At 39.5% G+C, this 22,253-nt stretch overlaps 1 protein-coding gene across 1 annotated transcript in view; it reads right to left on the minus strand.

The window, feature by feature from the left end:
• ctdp1 (CTD (carboxy-terminal domain, RNA polymerase II, polypeptide A) phosphatase, subunit 1) overlaps positions 1-22,253 on the minus strand; it is a 46,604-nt gene that overhangs the window by 19,811 nt on the left and 4,540 nt on the right. The window contains exons 7-12 of the mRNA XM_028399866.1: positions 22,000-22,166; positions 19,574-20,593; positions 17,973-18,114; positions 17,681-17,887; positions 16,429-16,585; positions 4,205-4,425 (exon numbers count right to left, since the gene is read on the minus strand). Coding sequence (XP_028255667.1) covers positions 4,205-4,425; positions 16,429-16,585; positions 17,681-17,887; positions 17,973-18,114; positions 19,574-20,593; positions 22,000-22,166 — 1,914 coding nt within the window. The remainder of the gene's footprint in view (positions 1-4,204; positions 4,426-16,428; positions 16,586-17,680; positions 17,888-17,972; positions 18,115-19,573; positions 20,594-21,999; positions 22,167-22,253) is intronic.

Genomic DNA, 22,253 nt, shown 5'->3' on the forward strand with positions numbered 1-22,253 from the left:
TTTAAGCAGTAGGGATGCAGTTCTTACCAAAAAGACAAATCAATTATTCACAGTGCTCATCTGACTTTAAAGGTAAAATCATTTCAGAATTCTGTTTGAAGGCTAATATTTCACACCACTGATCCCTTATGTCTAGAAGCTAATACTATAAAAGCCTTTAACAAAGACACTTTATCTGCCACTAAAACTTATTTGTACACCCCAGCCATGGCCTGCCTGAACAAGGACAAGACTTTGTTAGCCGCAGGGAGAGATGAAAGTTCATCCACCTTTTTATAGCCATACTCCAACCTTCTTGTTAAATCATAAAGCTGTTTGGGCCCTAAGTGCCTCTGCTCAGCATAAATCATTCACATCAATCCTGACTAGCAGCTAATGACCACCAACACCTTCACAAGAGGATTCAAACGTCAGACTACAGCACTTTTTTCCCTTCATATCTGAGGCTTTAACATGCAACTGCATTAAAGAAATCCAATATCAAGGTAAGTGAGGGTTAAGCTGGTTTAAGGCGGATTTTAATTGAACAAGGTGAACAAGGTGAACAAGCCTCCTTTTGTTCAGCAGTTATTAACAGCAGACAGTATTGGAAGCTTTTATGTTCAAAACACATTAGCAATAAGTCTGTTATATCATTCAGAAGATACTTAAATATACCAAATATGCTCCCTGTAGTGCTTCTAAAAAGAAATATCAACAAAACAAAGAATACTAACTGTAGAAAGTGAAAGTAATTATTAAGCGCTTTACCACACTTAAGACTAGAGTTGGTTGTTTGGTAATTCAGAGGTAACTCATCCTTTGAGGGATGCAGTCTATAGTTTTTTGTAGTGTTGTAGACAGAGTGTTGTTAAATCAGAATCAGAATCATGGTGATAGACAACAAATGATTTCCTTTTGGTGTCACCATGCTCATATTGCTTAGCAACCTTATCATATACAAGTGATACTTGTATTTAACAGTGTATTTCTTTGGGTTTAAAACCAATTGCAATAATTGTGCTAAAATTAAATATATAAATATTATGTGCATATCTGATATGTCTGAACATTTAAGTAGTATTATTTTAATCACACTACATCACTCTGCCTTTCAGGTTTATTATTTATTTAAATCTGTTTGTCTCCATTTGCATCTGGTTGGACACTAAGCGGTATTTTCCTTCTGGTTCTTACCGTGTGTGCTGATAACAAAGTTGAATCTAATCTTATCCACTGTGCAGTTTGTACCACCTGCTTGGTGCCCTAGATGTGCAATGAGGCAGACAGCTGATTCATGAATACAAAGCTTTAAACTGGCAAACAAACTAAAACTGAATCAGCCCACTGTAGATTTTTTTCTCATCATTCAGGTATTCATGTGTGAATTATCCAAGTTTTACACCATGTGGAGCTTGAATTTAACTTTCCTCCTCTTCATGGTGTGCAGGAAAATAAATGACTTTTTTACCTTTACTGAAGCTTAGTATTGATTGTAACTCAAACAGCATTTGTTCTTAGGACATGCAGTGCTGCTTTATTTTAACAAAACCAGATTGTTACTTGATACAACCTGGCACTGTGGGCGTGAATTCCTCCCTGCTCAGTAGGATGAATCTCAACTGGGGAGAAGTAAGATAAAAAATAAGCAGGATGTTATTATTTGCCTGCTGTTTGCAGCCTAAATTTGGTATTGCAGTGCTGGTGTAATGGTGTTAGTGGATGAATGGTTTATGGCAGAGCGCTTGAAGAGAACAGTGATAAGAGCATCGATGTTTTCACTTTAGAAAGAAAAACAGGAGCAAATCCTGAATGATGGCAAGAACAAAACGGAGACATTCACATCACACAGTATCTTAGCAACAGATGTATGCCTATTTTGTACCAAATGCAGGAAAGTGGTAGAGCCGGGGATGAAGACTGACAGAATGGCAACTATTAAGGCAGCTCTCTAAGGACCAAGGGGGTCCCACAGAGTCCAGACATAATCAGGAAGCAGCTATACGACTTCTAGAAATGTTAAGCTGCCTCTAATGGCCAACAATATGGACAAATTGTTTTCTCTGTCAGACTGGAGAATTACATTAACAGTCAAGTCTTAGAGACTGTTCGAGGCTTTCCTCCAGCACTTACATTCGTTCATTTACTTTTAACAATACACAATATGTAGTCCAGGTACAGTAGGTGACTACTTCCTACCTCACATTGAATTTATAATTAGCAACCCTCTTTTCTTTGACATTTAAAAAGGTTTTATAGCAGGTGTGTGACGTTTCATGTGGCAGTGATGGACTGAAGATAAATGTGTTTGTAGATGTATCAAACATGCAACTAGAAAGCTGTGCATACAATTATACTGCAAATTAGGTTTAACATTTAAATATAATTTTGCTGTACTGCATCTCTCTGTACAGTTCTTCTCTCAGTTGTTAGGTACCGTCTAGATAGCAGCTGCTGGACTCACAAACCTATGGGTGACATCAGGCGTTGCTTCTTTCTTTTTTTTTATCTTGGTCTATGAATACAGACCAGGCATGGCAAGGTTGGAAACAAGTAGCATTTTCCAAAGGCAGTGAGCAGTGTGATGTGGGAGATTTAAGATGCATTTCTCAGTTTTATACTATTTTTTGGTGAATTATATTGTTTTATATTGTCAGCACCATTTTCAGAAAATAGCTGGCATGTTAATTGAAGATGAAAATAAATAAAAACATGAGTTGGACTGTGTAGTATGACATGTATTGAAGCAGATCTGAAGTTCAAGAAGCAAAAGCCAACTTAATACTGTGAAACAGAAAGAGACAGTGGGGAGTCCAAGCCAGCCAGACACAATCAAAAACTCAACACTGCTTAGTGCAAAGGTAACCTCATATGCAAGCTGAATATACTTCACAAGCAGGAAAGAGTGGAGCACAGGTTGATATGATTGGCCGGTATCTTTTTACAGATGGGCCTGAAGACCTATAACACCTGCCAATTGAAGTCCGCACTTCATTCAGAATCAAATTTACACCCCTTCCCCTTGTGTGTCAGGCTGTTTAATCAACTGCTGCTCTGCACCAATGCACACTCTGAAGGTAGGCTTCCAGAGGTTTTCAACAGGAAATAAACAACACTGTGTGGATGGTGTATTTGAGGCTCTACTCATTAGCAGCAACCAAAGGTGTCAGACCAGGTGAGAGATGGACTGAAAAGTCACAGCAGTGATGGATACTGAACCACAGCCAAAACAAAGTTTCTGAGTGAATGCGGGTTTAGAAAAACACTCCATTTTAAGGTCTGACAGTCAGAGCGAAGAGGCTGAACACTGACTTACAGACGGGGAACCAGGGTCAAAAAATAGGTACAGCTTTGTAGGTAAAAATATAGCAACTGTGGATGTTTTGTTTTTACACACAGAAGCAAACGAAAATATGCACAAAGCAATAAAATCCATACGTGTGTAGTATTATAATAATTAAATAATAATAATTAAATAAATAAAAGAGCAAAAAGATGTATTTACACAGACGACTGACCCACTTGGTCCTTATACAATTTGTTTTTTACCCAGACGTTATTATCTATTTCATGTTATGTACTATGCAAATGATTTTAATTTCTGGGAGATTTTTTGATACATGTGCCCTTAATCAATCTGTCAAAAGCTGCAGTGAACATGAATACATTTTTTACACAAATATAATTAATACATAAGCCTCACTCAGAATGTACCAAAGGCAGAAAAATGATTTGTCGTGAGAGGCTGAATCCTGGCGATCTGACAGCTCGGCCTGTTCTTCGGCATTAAGACACTCTCATATGTTCAGAACTCTTGAAATGCCTGCTGTCTGTTTGGAATTAGTCTCCATGGCAACGGACCAGACTGTCTGGCTTTAGCATAGCCGTGCTGATGAAGTGGTGTGTTATGATAATAGTTATTGGAGATCTGGAAATATGCAGTACATTTGCGAGGACCCTTAATGGACATAAAAAGCAATGCCAACTGCAATTTAAGTTAAGCATCCTTCTTATCCGCAGGTGTTTATGCAAGATGAGAAGGATCAGCAGTGAGTGCCGACAGCAGTGACACTGTGAAACTAATAATAACAAAGCATAAATGTTTGTTATAAGCATATGAGCGTCCTGTGATATTCCTGGACTGCATCTTATTCAAGAGCTCTTGGACTAGTGGCTGACATTAATCTAAACAAAAATACAGACAGAGATAAGGAGGATGCCTCACCTTGGGACACTATGACTAGCCTCACTGGATGGTGTCTGAAGTCTCTCCTCCACGCTCAGCACCTGGGGACTGAGGCTTCCTCCTGCAGCTTGTGCGGCTCCTAGCTGCTGATGCTCCTGCTGCTGTTCCTCCTCTTCATCTTCCATCTCCTCGTTACTTGGCTTTTCCTTCCCTCGACCTTCACTTTCGTTGTCACTCTCCTCGCCCAGGATGTCATCCACCTGTTTTGTTTTAAAAAAGGGTATCATAAGCTGTTTTGCATACAGACCAGCAAGAAAACATAAATCATACAAAATGCAATGTTTTGCAACAACATTCATTTTGCAAATGTATTATTAAAAGAAATTCCAGAGGAATAACATACATTAATGCACCTAATTATAGGTCAATCAAGTGCAAGTGCTTTTCAGTTTATTTAACTCGCCTAAATAATAATACTAGTAGTCTTGACCTAGGGATGCAACAGATGTGATGGCAATAAAGATGTTTGAGGTTGACAGGGTTGTACTGATTCAAAAAAAAGAAATCATAAAATAAAATGTCAGTCAATTATCTTATAATCTCTAGTGACAGTACTAAGGATACTAGAAGCTCTGCTGCTTGTTGCCGGGATGCCAGAGCATCAGCACTCGTTCCCTGTTGATTGCATTATAGTCACAACATTCAATGCCTCATAATCCAAAGCAAACAAATTCACTATGACACTTCAGTTCAATAAGAGAACAAAATGCCAAATACCTCAGCTGAATGAGATATAGACTGATAGTGACAGTCACAGTGGCACAAACACAGCTTAGCTAATGTGCTTATCCTCTCACTGCTGTTAAGTCTCTTTTATCTGCTATTCAAGGAATAATGTGGCTAGGTAAGAGTCTGTCCTAAACTGCCCACACTGAACCTTTAAGAGACTCAAAAGTAGGCAAATTTAAGTTTAAACTAAATATTGTATTTATTGAGCATAATAAAATAATATGTAAGTATAATGTTACTCATTAGCCTTCAGTGATAGTTGAGGCAATCAAGTCATCACAGTCTTCTTTGAGGAAACAGATCACGTCACAGTTAAAGTTGTTCTATCCAGAGGGACAATCCTACCAAATACTCGGGGGAGAACTGCCACCAATCAGTCTTACATTCTTAGCTCCTAATTTATAACCCCAGTGGTTAGAAAGCATTTAGAACAGGTCAATGGAAATGAATGTAGCTTCAGCAAATGTGCAGTTTTTTTGCCCATTGACTCATTAGAAACTGTAGCTGGGGGAAAACTGCGAGTAATGTGGAGGGCTGTACTCTCAGGGCTATAACCATGATCATTACTGGCATCATGCCAGGCTCATTAAAACCTTGTTGGTTATTTGGACATCCTTAGAGCACATTGCTGAAGCTAGAAGGCAACGCTGGAGGAGATATGTTGGGTCATTCATGATCATCCTCCATCTCTGTTTTACAGAGATACAAAAAAATGGGGTTTTGTTCCCGAAACTGTCGGCAATAGACAATTTAAGACTTTCCCCCCATGCTACTGCTTTTTTGTCCTGCTAAAATGTCTTTCTTTGCATGGCATTTTTCCCAGCACCATCTTCCATGAGTGCCAACACAAACAATTTATTGGGCCTCGCCTCTGTGACAGCTGCTAAGCATTTAAAAGGTTCATTCTTCTGTCATTGCAGCTGAAGAATGAAAAGAGCAGAACAAAGATGAATGAAAGGGAAACATATGTTAGCGCTCTTACACAGCAAAAGAAAATGGAAAAAAATTCTCAATTAAAATTATATTATTTACACACAAACAACAGTGGCTGATCGATCCCTGGGTCCAAGTAATATAAATTTAGGAGATAAATCACACCACTTCCTGTCTACAACTGACACATACCATAGAGGAACTGCACAGTAGAGTATACGGCCACAGACAGACAGACACACACAGGTCTGCTTCTGATGTCTACCCTTTAAAAACTAATTTACAGTTTACTGTGTCAGGAAGGGTCTTTAACTTTAAGCATTAACAATTTCCACGAATAACAAGGCAAACTTCCAACAGCCTCAACAGCCTTTTCTTAATCAAAGGCCAAGCTTGGAGCCCACCATGAAACTTTTCAAAGCACAGTGCAGTGCCCTCTCACAGCTGGTTAAGAGGCTGGCTTTTAGTCTCATCACTGTGAGCTGTGAGTAGACTTTAGTACTATTGTGACTCTGGGGCAGAAATCTATTTTAGGCCAACACTTTGTTTGCTAAACTATTGTACACTGTGATCCCTGTGATGATTTCTGTAACAACCTGGCACATGATGCCAACAATAGCTAGGGTGCTATGGGCGGCACTACAATCGTATTAACAAGCAAGTACATGCTGCCATGACAGAGTTATTCTAAACTATTCTCAGGGGGAAAAAGTATCATCTGTGACTGGTCATAATGTTTTGGCTCCTTGCTATAAAATATAAACCTTGACATAAAAATGGAAACAACCACTGCTGTCCCAGAAGAGCTATAAACATTTCACTTCTAAAATCTGGGCATTGATGTTGCAGTTCTAGTCTTCAGTGTTACAGACACACTATAAGATTTATGTTCTGCAATAGCTGGCAGTTAATTATTTTTAAATGAAAGCCAGCAATTAGGAGTAGCTACTCTGGTGAAAGTCTGTTGCTCAGAGCTATGATTTTTAGCCAAGCTGAAAGTAACTTAAAGAACATAAGGGACTACTACACAGGGTCTTGATTGAATTCCTGCTTTGACATCTTTGTACTAACTGTTTTAGACTGCTGCATGATGCAGTTTCCAATTAAACGTGAGTTCTATCCATTGCTATCTAAGTGAATTATAACCAAATTATAATAACATATCATAGGGGTGGGCGATATGGCAAAAATTTTATATCACGATTCTTTAATGATAAAATCACGATCTCGATTTTATCACGATTTGTTTTTACATTGACACTAATTTGCATGTTTCTGTGTAAATGACTTCAGGTAGCCTACTCTGTCACCTCTCAACAGTAGATTTTAAAGGCAAACAACAACTCTGATAACGTGCACTCAGTATTAGTTTTCAATAAACATGAAAATTTAAATAACTTACAGAACAAAATTAAGTTTTATTTCAAATAGGTTAAAAAGAAGACTAATGTAGTTCTGTAAAGTATTATTCAACAGTCATTTAAACAGACTGAAGTGTGCCTCCTAAGGTTAAACAGTAAATACAGTATTGAGACTTAAGTAACTCTTAAAGTTCAATGTGATTTAGAACAAATGATCAAACTTTAATGGGAATCATCTCTAAGGAAAAACGGAGCTGCTGCTGTCACCTCTGTCCACCGTTTACTAGAGTCCTCATGGAGCCTCTTCATCAAATGCCTGCGTTATTGTTTTGGTGACGTCATTAGCTGTTGCCTCTGTCTGCATCTGATGTACACACGTGGCCCACCCACACACACACACACGCACACACACACACACACACACACAGAAGAGCTGCTGACGGCAGAAACAGCAGCGAACCTGAATATAAGGAGCTGGTAATGTTCAGAGAGGAGGGCGCGTACGTGCTCGTAGCATTATAATACACGCGGCCCTTCCACTGCGACACACCTCGCGCGGACACACACAGACACGGGCTTAGAAGACGCGCCGCTGCTGCCGGCAGAAAAAGTACCGAACATAAAGGTGGAGTTGGTTTTAGGGACCAGTTGCTCCGTTCTCTTTTCGTTTTCAGCCGTAGCTTCCTAACAGGGAGGCTGTCGTTGGTTGGTCGTGTTCACATTAAGCGCACTGAGAGTTGGCCGAGTGAAAAAAAACTCATGCGTCTGCGCGAACATAGAACTGCAATTAATAGAAGGTGCTCTATGGACGATAAAACGATCTGTCCGTTCTGGTAGATCGCCGATACGTTCAAATCCTTCACGATCATTTATCGTCAAATCGCACAGCCCTAACATATCAGGATATTTATATTTACAAATTACATACATTATTTTCTAATGGCGTAGTTTGTGGGAAAATCATCACCAGATCTTTCCAAGTAGCTCACCAATTCCCTAATACCTCTGCAGTAGCTTACAATATTGTTCCTGCAAAATGTTTGTTTTACGCATCGCCCGCATATTTACAAAGGAGTAATTCAGGTGATCAAACACTGAAATCATCCTTGTAATATTCTGTAATGTTATTGGAGATTAAAGATGCTTAACTCCGGGTAAATGCTTAACTCACAGTAAACAAGTAAATGAACACAGCCTCTGAACTATGCTCTTAAGTTAGACTGCAACAAAAATAATAGAAATGAATCTGATCAGTCAATTACGATGATTGTATTTACTCATGGGAGGGGGGGTTATATAAGCTTTAAGCCAAGCCAAACTTACAGACTTCTTCTGTGAAAGGTAAAGAGTTTAGTCAGAGGTGGTAGTAAGCGAGGGAAAAAAACCTTAACTGAGGCCCTGGGGAAAGAAGTCAATGCAAATCTATATAAGTCAATGTGAAGACAGAGTGCTTTCCAGTAAATCAAGACACAAAAGAAAAATATGGAATAAAAAGCAGTGAGACCAGTAAATCTAAAGCACAATGACCTCTAACACCACTTTGCTCATCGCTGCCTTCACCTGAGTTCATTAGCTCAGGGTCGAACCCAGCTATTGAGTGAAGGGCATTCTGATGAGAACAGTCTCAACACAAATTCACATCGTCACTCCACCTCTGCCTGCTCCTCCTACATGAAGAAAAGCTTGAAGTGCTCAAATGTAGAGAATATAACAATCTTTTGAGAACACAAATTCTTAAGAGGCTGTGCAAACAGGAATATATTGGCTTCTTTACACCATCGTCTCAGAAAAGATGTGCTGCACAGCGGCTGAGGTTAGTTGAGGGGAGTTACATAAGGCTGAACTGAAAACATTATTTCAGAGACTTCATTCAGACTTCAGATTCCTGAAGGGGGGGGGGATTATATCAATGATGCACTTTTCTGAATCTGTTCAGCTCAGAAAATTTCATGACCAAATTGCTCCTGAAGGAGTGCATTCATTTTTTTAATAGCTCCAAAAGTGGACATCTTGCCACAGTCGGATGAGATATTTCTGTCAGGCAGCCAAGGGGTGGTGCAGATGGAAACTGGAGCAATGCTGTCATTGCATTACAGGTTTAGGGACAGATGATGGAACGGCTTGACTGTGAGCGGTGATTTGGTTGTTGCGCCTGACTGTGCCAGACCCTGTAGCTCTGGTCTGGTCTGATGCTTTGTAACCTGCTGCTCTGTAAACTGGAACTGTGAAACTCAATTCACTCATTTCAGCACCATGGATAGCACCATACACTTAGCTTTGGGGAAAAGTACATCTCAGTCTCCCCAAAGACAAAGCAAAGGATTAAATGCTGTCCTGAGACACCTTAGGAATGGGCAATGGCTCAGATATGTAACCAAACAACAAGAACTAATGGTCTGCATGCTATTCTATTATCTATTACAATAAAGCAAACAATCCTTAATAAGTCTCAGTTTTCTGCAGACTCATGCAGAAACTTGTTTTCCCTGGTTACTACCTAGGATTATATCTCACCAAGGGTGGAAGGGATCAATACCTGCAGGCGGAGAACAATCTGGGATCACAGTGACTGATGACTGTGCAAGATCACCTGTGATCCCAGGCTTAATGAGCCACGTCTCCAAGGGACTCTATGTCTGCACTCACATCACACCAACACTGGGTTGGGTGGGAACATCTAAAGGAGTTTACATGTTCCCACCCAAACTGATTTATAAATGAGCAAACCAACATAGTGTCAAAAAATGTATTACTCTCAACTGTTCCTTTCTTTAGGACAAAGTTTCTTGTTGTGCCTGTCAACAATATTAAAAGTGTACCCTGTAGCCACTGCCTTTGCATCTGTAGGAACATGACTACATTATGTTTAGAGGGATGTAAATGCAAAAGGCTGATTAAAAAGCTGGTTTGTGTACATGTTGACCAGTTTGAAACCATCAATTTAAGCGTATTCAACTGGTGGATCGCTATTTCCGAATTACTAAAGATGACACTAAAACAGCTAGTTTTTGGTATGAGTGATTATTAATATGTCATATTGATCTGGGTTTTATCAGGCTGTTGTTAAAGCTGGTATTACAACATACCCGTTTTGCAGAAAGAGTCTGCTGTCATAAAGTTTTCTCTCTCCTGGTTATAAACAAAGATAAGATAATATTCTTCCTCTGATTTGTGATTTTAGGTTACAGAAATCATCATCACACAGGCTACAAATTATGAATTATTCCTAACTTGTTCAGAGTCCTAGAGCAGACAGCTAATAATCTCCAACAAAGAACTGACAGTCAATAATTGCACTACTGAAAGCAGTGGACTAACAGGAATCCAGCCAGTCGCACTCATCATACATGCCAACAAGGGAACAGCAATTTCAAAGAAAGGTCACCCGGTTTGTACACTGCCGTTATTCTTTGCCGGGCAAGTCTGCACATGTTGCTCCAAGTAAACTGACACATACCACCGTGTAACTATTGGTGACATTTAAATGTGAGGCTGTCTACCTGACTCAGATGTGTACCTTGCTCCAGCCAATTAAGGCCAGTTCTTTCCCTCTGCCCCTGAAGATCCAGAGTGTTTAAGAATGTCACAGACTGCCCTTTAGCTAAGGCAGTCCAGGAAGGATGACATTTGAAATGCACTGTATGTACTAAGGATCCTTCCTTGAAGTCAATTTCTTTACTCTTCTACAGAGCAAAAGATGTCAGAAAATGATTTAGTTGTGCTTTTAAGATGTAAATTTTCCTCCTAAATTATGAAATTCCCAAGGCTTGTTGGTGGAAAGTGACTGAAATTACAAATTTAGAGAACACCTTTGCCCTACAACAGGTCATTAAAGGGTTAAAATGAACAAACTCTTACAATAAACCACAGTTGCCATTATAATTTGTTTTCTGAGGGAGTTTATACCATCATGTTTGACAAGTACATATGTAGTATTTATTGAAATTATAGAGTAAGATGATGTAGACACCATCAGGTGGTCAGCACAATCATTCCTTTATAGTAGGGTATGTACAAGCCTACTTTATTGGTGTTTGCTGATGCTTCTGTGCATTCCATATCCTGCCAACTCCTGTTTTAAGTTTCAAATTTTTAAAGGTTTAAAGAGAATGATTGATGTAGTTTTTAGTTTAGCCCAATGAGCTGAAACCTCAGACCTTTAGTGTTGAAAATATGCCTGACATTTCCTTTATGAACATATTATATATTTTGGAGCCTTCATAATGAAATAGATGAGCTTTGCCTGAGCCAACAGGGTCAGTAACCAAAAACACCATCACTGCTTTACAATGGAATTCAGTCAACATCAGTCCCTAAAACACTCTAAATGTCACATTTACACAATAAATGCAGCTGTTTTTTGGGTACAATGATCAGTGTGCGCACAAAATCTCATTAACAAACTATAGCACAACATTAGCAAGGGGATGGCCTTTATTTAAGATTGAAAATAATCGTTAGGTAGGGCTGTGCGATTTGACGATAAATGATCGTGAAGGATTTGAATGTATCGGCGATCTACCAGAATGGACAGATCGTTTTATCGTCCATAGAGCACGTTTTATTAATTGCAGTTCTATGTTCGCACAGATGCATGAGTTTTCTCACTCGTCCAACTCTCAGTGCGCTTAATGTGAACATGACCAATGACAGCCTACCTTTTAGGAAGCTACGGCTGAAAACGAAAAGAAAACGGAGGAACTGGTCCCTAAAACGAACTCCCCCTTTATGTTCGGTACTGTTTCTGCCGGCAGCAGCGGCGCGTCTTCTAAGCCTGTGTGTGTGCGCGCGACATGTGTCGCAGTGGAAGGGCCGCGTGTATTATAATCATTGACAGTAAAAACTATGGACAGAGCTTCCGTGACGTCACCCGTTTGTTTCTGAAGAGCCGTTTTGAGGCTCGGTGGGAGGTTCCGGGACGTGATGACCGCAGCCATGTTGGCAGCGTCACGTCACCAAAACTCTCAAATATGGACAAAGAGGGGGAGCACGAGCGGGGTTTAGGGGGCGGGCGATCGTGGGAGCAGGAAACTCACGCTGTGATACGGCAACTGTCTGTCACTCAAGCGGCAATGCCCATAATTATGCGTAATTTTAAGTCCGAATACAATTGAAACGAGTGGGTTGTAAAAGAATTTACCCCCCCCTACAATTGACACTAGAAGAGAACCTATCATCTGAGACCAGAGTGGTTTTTTGTACCAGGCCGTAAACATGTTAATTTCTGCTGTGAAGTCGGCCATTTTAACATGGGAGTCTATGGGAAATTACTCGCTTTTGGAGCCAACCCCCAGCTGTTGCAGCGTGAATTACAAGTTTTGATACTTCCGCATGGGCTTCCACTTTGAGCCCCGAAGGTTGCCGCTTGATTATAATGCTACGAGCACGTACGCGCCCACCTCTCTGAACAATACCAGCTCGTTATATTCAGGTTCGCTGCTGTTTTGTGCCGTCAGCATCTCTTCTACACTTGTGTGTGTGTGTGTGTGCAGTGGGAGGGCCACGTGTGTACATCAGATGCAGACAGAGGCAACAGCTAATGACGTCACCAAAACAATAACGCAGGCATTTGATGAAGAGGCTCTATATGAGGACTCTAGTAAACGGTGGACAGAGGTGATAGCAGCAGATCCGTTTGTCCTTAGATATGATTCCCATTAAAGTTTGATCATTTGTTCTAAATCACATTAAACTTTAGGAGTTACTTAAGTCTCAATACTGTATTTATTGTTTAGCCTTAGGAGGCACACTTCAGTCTGTTTAAATGACTGTTGAATAATACTTTACAGAACTACATTAGTCTTCTTTTTAACCTATTTGAAATAAAACTTAATTTTGTTCTGTAAGTTATTTAAATTTTCATGCTTATTGAAAACTAATACTGAGTGCACATTATCAGAGTTGTTGTTTGCCTTTAAAATCTACTGTTGAGAGGTGACAGAGTAGGGTACCTGAAGTCAAACACAGAAACATGCAAATTAGTGTCAATGTAAAAACAAATCGTGATAAAATTGAGATCGTGATTTTATCATTAAAGAATCGTGATATAACATTTTTGCCATATCACCCACCCCTAATGTTAGGTATATGTTGGCATGACAACGTACTAATAAATAAACATAAAAGCAGAATCCTTTGATGCTAAATAGTACTTATGGGCAAACAAATGAGAAACGAAACAGTAATTCCAGTTACTTTCTACTAAGTGATAAAAAGACAGTTGAAAGAATAAGAGTTAATAAATATTTATCACATATTGGCATCAATTTGCAACTTGTTTTGATGATTTTGTGGTAACAACTAGACTCCATGATTTCAATGTGACCAGTACATAAACAAATCCATTTGAGATCCATTATCCATAATGGAAGATGACTAGCTTTTCTTAACATATTGAACGTGTCTTATCGCCAATATAGAATCAAAGCCATCCATTTCCGTAGGTGACAACACATTTATACATTTGTATTCATGAAAATATTTTCAAATACCACATTATGTCTTTTTGAAAATAACAATAATATAATATTATCCTAGATTTTTGAAGAGAAAGCTTCCCCCCCCCCCATTCTAACCACCCTTACTCAGGCACAATCGTACAAAAGGCCTGACCGCACTGCTCACATAATGTACCATTAACAGATTAATAATAGAAACACAATTTCCAGCGTACTTCCTGCTGCTGTCGTCCTGATGTGCAATAGGCACAAACAAAGAAGTGAAATATCCTCTGCTTTCTACAACAGCAGTAAATGAAGGAGTAGCTTAGGAGTACCTGGAACACTGAGCTTCAGGATAACAGCCCTTAAAGTGCCAATACCATCAACTTTTGTACGTCACATGCCATCAATATTTTTTGGGTCAAATTCTAGTTACTTGAAGACTAACCGTGCATGGAAACATCCAAAAGAAAAGTGCAGTGAATATATTTATGTGCTTTAATATAAGCTGTAAATATAAGCAGGCTGGGCAAACTAACTTGGCACAATTTCCAAGGGCAGAGTATGACACAGTATATTATTTTGTGGAGGTAAAGTTTATGTTAAAGCATACTGGCATGCTCAGGTAGCTAGTGAGCTACAGGCAGACATGTAAAATGAAAACCCTGCCTTCACTTATTTTCAAATTAGAAAGCTTGAGATGCATAAATTCAAAACTAATCAAAGGCTACGATGTTAGAATTCGTAAAACAGAAGAAGGATGCAGCACAAGAGGAGGTTACAGTTTAGTTTTAGTTTTTACCCAGACTTTCCTTAATTTTTCTTTTCCTTAATTTTCACAGTTCACATGGACAATTGAGTGTTTTTGTCTACCATCACCTCATTCCTTCTACAGTACTGAAAACATTAAACAACCAACATGTATCTCAATCTTTGCTTGCTGCAGGGACCAGACATTCAGAACTCCAGGCATCCAGCCCATAGTGTTACCTCAGGGGACAGCATAAGCAGAATGCCAGAAGGTGGAAGTCTAGACTAAAAACAAACCCTTTAGTTGATGCTTAACAAAAACACCCGCCATTGTTGCATTTTCTATCAACAAGATTAAAACCTATGGACATTTTTTACTTTTTCAAAAATATTTGTCTTTTTAGGCAGCTCCACTTCTTCTCATTGGAAACTGAACTCAGTAGTCCATGCTGTGGAACAAAGTGATACTGTGCAATAGTGTAGACTAAACTAGTGGTGTAAAACTAATAAAATAATAGACAAAATAATAAAACTATACCAGCAATTGTTTTAGATATGAAAGGCAGCTTTCACAAAGCTATTTATCATCGAGTACGTCTCCTTTGAAATGTGAAGACATGGATTTACAATGAAAAGATAAATGTTAAATACCTGTTGCCCTTGCAGTATCCTAGGTCAGTAATATTTAGTCAATATGTGATGCAGCTCTGCATCTTCTTCAAGCACATAAGTGTCAGGGAAAAGAAGTATTTCTAGAAAGCCAAGCAGTTCTCAGACTGAGCTGTTGCCTGCAGCTACAGTTATTTAACCTCAGAATTCAACTGAGTTAATAATCAGGCAGGCTGTTTAGCAACCCAGTAACAGAACTCAATTTGTCATTTAAAGCATGACCAATCACAATGACATTCACATCATTTAATTATATTTAACTTAAAAGTACAATTTCCTTGCAGGCTTTATACCCTGTTTCAAGCTTAGGGTTTAAAGAAAGCTAATAAACAATGAAAAAAATTAACGCTTTCTTTGTAAAGGTCTGATTATTGCCGTTTCTTACTGGAATTAATTATGTGCATTATTTGTGTATGAATTCTTTACTGAGTGCCAATAAGCTTTACTGCCTTTTGAAATAAATGGAACCAATAGGATAGTTGAAATGCCCCAAGTAACCAAAGAGAAATACTTTCACCTAGTGCCATATACAAATATTGACTATTGCAGCTTTAAGGTGGATACATTACATAATCACCACTAACCACCACTTCACTTCAGACATGGCTTGTCACATGTCATGCCCCATGTGGACACACCACAAAGCTTGTCCTTCAGAATAATCAGCCAAAGAGAGAGGCTCTCTGCAGAACTCAAGGATCTGTTTTGTACATTTTCTCCCACTGAAGCATTAGTAGAATTCAGACTCAATTAAAGAATATTATCCAAGCAGGAGGTACAGGGCTCTCAGACATTAGTAATCACTTCACCTGTCTAAAAGGGCAAAAATATATAAAAGGAAGTAGACAGATATGAAATGGACGGATTTGAACATCAGAATAGATGTCAAGCCGGAAATGTAAGAGAAAAATGGCGTGTAGGCATTGCTCTGCTTTAAAAGGCTCATACTTATGATTTTCAGTCATTTACAATGCATGAGGATATCTACTGGTGAAGGCTGCATAATAAAGCACATTTAAATTACAATTTAACTTGCAACATCTCATTGATACAGGACAAAAGGAATAAAAGGAGAAATAATGTGGCAACCAATGCACTCATAACAAATATCAACAAAACCAGATTAGTTAACACAAAAGATATTTCAAAAGCACATGTTCTAACATACTATTGCTGGCCTTTATGCTTCCTTCAAAAAAAAAAACTTTAAGTACTTTAGGCTTAGGTTTTCCTGTGGCATGTTATCAGACATGACATGGCTTGCAATGGTTACATGTTATCAATAGTAAAGATAACAATGATTGTTTTCCCTCATCCTTACCTCTTTGTCCATGCTCTCTAGATCCTCTTTGCAGAGTGTATACAGAGGCATCGTTTCTGACATGCTGGGCTGTCGTTTCCGACGAGACGGTCCAGGCTGCTCGTCGTCCTGGATGGACCCTGCCGCCTCGTCTTGCTGACCCTGTGTAGTAGTTCCCCTGAAATACAGAAAAAATGCTTATTACTTAAGCCCAGGAACATGATATGAAGCTTGTTTTACAAATATATGCTGTATGCATTTACACCATTATCATTATTCAAAACACATCACCATGACTGAAACTCTATGAGAACCTTTGCATGCTGCTTAACTACATCAGTTAAATTTGATTAAGCTGCCATTAATTACCTTCATGTATCTCTGAAAATGAATCATCTTCTTTTACTCTGCAGTCAAACTTTTTTCTAACTTTATTTTTTGGTGTTTTTGTGTTACAGTTACCTTTTAGATAAATTGCCAAGGAGCTGAATTCATTTGCAAACACTATACATAATCAGCATATAGTTCACAACTACAAAAGCATGAAGGTTAAGGCTGGAGACCAATAATAAGAAGTGCACAAGCGTTCTCTCTGTAACAAGGGCCCAGCAGTTGCAGTGTGGGGATGGGAAGGGAATGTCTCCACACTTCCTTTTGGCAGTGCTTAATTGAATATATTGTCTTTGATGATCATATACGAGTTTATGCAATTCCTTAACTCCACAGTGTCTCTATCCATGAATAAAATAAGCCAATTTTCTGCATGAGATTATAATTAGTATTAAATATTAGCACTGCTATATTGAATTTAAAAACATTTTAACTCCACAGTTATGTAAAACTGATACACATACAGAGGACAGACTCCACCTTCGCATTTTGCGACTAACAGATGAATGACAAACAGCCAAAAGGATCACAGAAGTGACTTGGAGGAACTGAAGCCTTCCCTGCATTTGCTACATCATCAATTGGTGGCTGCAAAACAAAGCAACACCACCACTGGAAAATGAAATAGGTAGATGAGGAAAATGGTCACTTTAAGGGTTTTTAATGCATACTGCAATTGTAATACTGTAATTGTCTCAATGAACCGACTCATAATCACTCTTTTTTTTTTTTTTTACAATGCACATAAGGTTACATAAGGGGTAATGGCACATGACTTATTTAAAAGGTAGGTAAGGTAATAGCTTGAAGCCAAAAACAGTGTCATTCCCAGCACTCTGTGTGTTATTAAAAAAAAGCCTGCATGAACATGAACTCTCAGTACCTGAGACCAGACTGTTCCCTGGGATCAGAGAGCCCCAAAGATCGCTGTGACACCTGATGGCCCCTGCGGATCAGCTTCCCTGTGACAGGGTCATAGGTCCGAATCTCTGGAGCTGGAGGTGGAGGTCTTGGGTGGATAGGAGCTGGGTGGAAAATAGGTTTCTGCAGGGAGCCCTGATTGTCAGGAAAAGTTGCTGGACTGTTGCTCCTTTAAGCAGACAAGAAAACGGAATATCAGAGTGAGAATTATCACAAGTACATTACAAGTGATCACCAGTCTGTGACTGCTTTACCGTGGTGTCTTAGAGTAATCTTCCTTCAGCGGGTACAGCATTTCCTCCACTCTCTCCCAGCGCTCCAGGCAGCTCCACAACCAGTCAGGGTTAACAACGTGCAGGTGCTTGCAGCCTTGTGCCTGACGAACCTTTTCAGTGCCTGATTGACAGGGATGTAAGCGATCAGGTTTTACAATCAAAAGTTATTATCAAACCCAAATACTCAATTACCATAAGCACCATCCATAATCTGACTGACTGACTCCTAAAAGGAGAAAATAAGTACCTGTTCAATATTAGAAACATAATGATTGGTTTTTGTTATTGAATTTAGTGTTTCAATTTCATTCAGAATCTTTAGTTTTCCCAGTTGTGCGTTTGCCACAGAGATAACTGTTACTGCATGAATAACACTATTGATGTTTAAAACTAAGACGTTGTGTGTGTGTGTAGAAGGTCATTAACCCAAGGTTATTTTAGACTCACAAAGCTAAAAATCAAATGCTTGTTCCAATATTGACTTTTGGATACATCTGCTGTGTTTACAGTCTCATGATGCAGCCATAACATCAACTACTTCTGATAACTTTAGAGTGCTTTAACTAAAACAAATTTCACACCAGTGGCCCTCAGAATCTGCCCACAATTTTTTTACCGTTTTAAAATTCGTTTTCAGATAAGCTTAACTGAAAAAAGACAAAAAGTACAGTAAAGTTAAAGAAAATAAAATACTTTTAATATTCTAAATTCTTATTTTCAGTTTTCCCTCCCACCAAACCTCTAAAATCAAGGTGAAGAGCACAAAGGTAGCATAATACATATGAGCGACAATAGCCACATTAATGGAATTTTAATGAGTTGGGTTTATACATAAAGAATCACATTTTATGTGTGTGTCGGTCATGCAGGACAAAGAGGCCTGATGGACTAGTTCAATGGAAGGGCACAGGGGAGGTACAAGGTTTACAGCTGTGCTCCATGTAGGGAGGTGGTAATGGATGTTAAAAGCTACAATTAAACCACAACTCTGAATGTATGCCAAATTTGTGGTTCAAGCAACACAACAAGCATTTTTCAGCAGTTATTTCCAGACTACATAACCTACCACTAATACTGCCCTGATTTCATCTTTAGCCGATTTTTTCCTGCTGTTGAACAGGGTGAGTGATTGCAAAATGCTGCTCTCAGTGGGGCTAGCTCCAAAGGCAACAGCGCCACTTCCCGTGGATGTTTTCACATGGGAAAAACTGGACTGGTGAAACAGAGATAAATGCTCTACATAGAGAGTATTATTTTCTCATGCAGGGTAAAAAACAATCCCAAGAGTCCGTTAGTCATCATTAGTTAGTTATGACAGCCCTATAAGTGAAAATATATAGATCTGATTAAAGAAGCTTACAGCAGTTGCATTTTAACCATGATGGTGGGGTCTAATTACAGGAATGAAAATGTCTCAAGGAACTAATTGGAACTTCAAAAGAAGCAACCAGCTGTGTTTTCTTCCAGAGTAACTATGAAAAAAGCCACAATATCTACCGTCGTTGTTCAAATATTGACAAAGCCATTTAATTACTGCATTACCGTTCAGTAATTAACTCAATGTTGGCAAGTCTACTTACCAGCTCTTGCTGCAATAAGATGTGTTGTCCGATTGGGGTCTTGAGAGCTGAGAACAAGATTCTTGCCGATCTTGGCCCCCAGTGCTTTAGTGTGGTAGTACTCGCGGGTCCTCTCCATGGGGTAGTTGGTGGGGTACAGACCACTGAACACTATCATTGTGTCCTCCAGGGTCTTGCTCTTCAGTTCAGGGACAATCTTGCGAATGTCCGGCATTTCAGATGCCTCCTTCCTCAGATAGGACTCATAGCGGGCGTAGTACTCTGCGTGGATCCTTTCCAGCACTTCCTCCAGGTAAATCAGGTGATCATCCTGGTCATTATCTGCTTCTTCCTCTTCTTCCTCCTCATCTTCCATACTCTGGTCCAACAGCTCCTCACCCATGGTGACCCCTGATTGTTCACTGTTCTGGGACTCTGTTTCTGGCTCTCTCCTATCTGGGCAGCCATTTCCCAGCTCAGGGTCGGGAAGAAAAACTCCTGAAGGTTCTGTTGTGTCAGAGTCATTTTCGCATTCACCCTGACCCATGTTGGAAGGCTCCTGCGTTACTTTTTCCTGTCCAGTTTCCTTTGTCTGACGACACCTGCCCTCACTATCACTGTCTGATAAAGGAGGTTTTTCTGTCATGGAGTCATTGTCACTGTCACTAGAAAGATCAAAGTCTAAGTTATTGGACTCGTGGCCCGCTGCTGAATTTGCACCTTGCTGTGACTCTCGTGTCCTGCTGGGGCCATCTTCCTTAATATTCGTTTTGTCATCCACCTGAGTTTCCTTTGATTCCACTGTGGAATTTGCCTCAGTCTCTGACACTTTGATCTGTACAAATTCATCCTCCACAACCCCTGTGGAAAGTGTCCGTTCATTTGTTGTTACTCCCTGAGAACACTGAGGTGTTGCCAACTCTTCCTTTCCGGAAGCATTGTGGTCCTTTGGCCGTTTTTTGAGGCCGTTGTTTTGTTCGTCGGTACCAGACGTTCCGTGTTGTTGTTCAGTGCTGTCTGACGGCCGACTTGAGGGGCCTCCTGCAAGAAAAAAATAAAGTGAAGTCAAGGTCTACTCAAGAACACATCAGAATAAAGTAGTGATTCTACAGTACTGATTTTATAGCCGACTTTTATAGCAGAGCATGATCATGGATCTAGCTGACCATTTTTACACCAATCATTTCCCTTACACTGCTCACATAATAGCGAGATGGGAGCTTTCATGTAGTTCCAGAGCTTAGGGTCAAAGGTGTGCAACATCAGTGGAGTAATTGAGAGGGCTGTGTAAGGCTGCAGTTTACAGCTAAGCAGCACTAGCCATATAACCTAGCTACACCGCTGAAGCCACTGCATCGAATATTTGTCAACCCTATGCCAAAACTAAAGGCTTAATAGAGGCTAAAGTTTTTTAAAAGTTTTTACATTCACATTAGGTTTTAATTATGCTTCAATTTACAGTTTGACACCAAAGTCTCATTAGAACTGAAGGCTATGGCCCATTTCCCTGTGTACTTTCCACATGCACTTTATAATATCAGTTGCCTTGTAATTAAAAACCAATTAGTTTAAGCCCTCATAATATTTCACAGTAGTACCTGCTACACAGGGGACAACACAGATTTTAGCTCAGGAAGAGATCCTCTGGCTGCCTCTGTTGGCAAACAGTTTTTGGAGCAGGATCTTCCTCTAAGTATCTCTAAGCGTGAAATAAACCTTTAAGTGAACTCTCAACAATTAAAAAAAACTTTGCATTTTGCATAGCTAACTTTAGATTTATGTTTGACACTGACTATTAAAAACAGCAAGAAGTTGTATCTAACATGATAGATTGAGATAAGCAAGGCCCTGGGAAGATTGTGTTTTATTTGCATGACAAATTCCCTGTGCTTGATGAACCATGTATGGGCCATAACTAAGACTGCAGTTGTAGCATTGTCATATCAATTAGTTGATAACTAATTGATGAGACAACCTGAGCGTGGGTGCAAATAAGAGGGAGAGATCCCACAACAAGACCCCAAGGAGACACAGTGGCTGGCTTCAAAAAGCTTGTTTCCTGCTATAATCATGAGAGCACTACGGTCATTGACAGGACTATGAGAGGCTTACCCAGGAGTTCAATACCTAAGGACAAACAAGGTGAACGTATTGCAAAATCTGAAGGCAGTCAACCCTTGTTTATCGACATGCACTTGTGATTCAAAAGACAGAGACGTGTTGCCTAATTATGTGTACCCAGGAGAACGGTTTAACATAAATGAGTATTATTGTCTAATTATGTTAGTATGTTTTGATGTAGGCACATATAAAAACAAATACAACAACAAAAAACATGAAATGCCTCTGGCTGCGCCACTAAAGAGGCATAGCAATGCCTGCATGAAATGCTGCATGTGATACCATATTGCTTGCACTAACAGAGTTATTTCTATTGAACACTATACCTTTTTTGGCCATCTGAGCCTCCCGTGACCCGGGGGGAGCGTTGATATCTCCTGTGCCCTGGAAGTAAATGTATTTCTTCACAGTGATAAGATTTGGTGCAAACTTCCAAACGTCTTCTCGGTCATCGATTATACACACCATCGAGTCCCCACAAGGGAAAAGGTTCCTGTCAGGGAAAATGATACACAAAATGCTGATAAGACCCGTTCATGACACATGCTCAAAAAAAGTCATTATTCATCAGTCCGATTGT

The sequence above is a fragment of the Parambassis ranga genome, chromosome 2 (assembly GCF_900634625.1).
Source record: "Parambassis ranga chromosome 2, fParRan2.1, whole genome shotgun sequence".
Classification (NCBI taxonomy): Eukaryota; Metazoa; Chordata; class Actinopteri; family Ambassidae; genus Parambassis; species Parambassis ranga.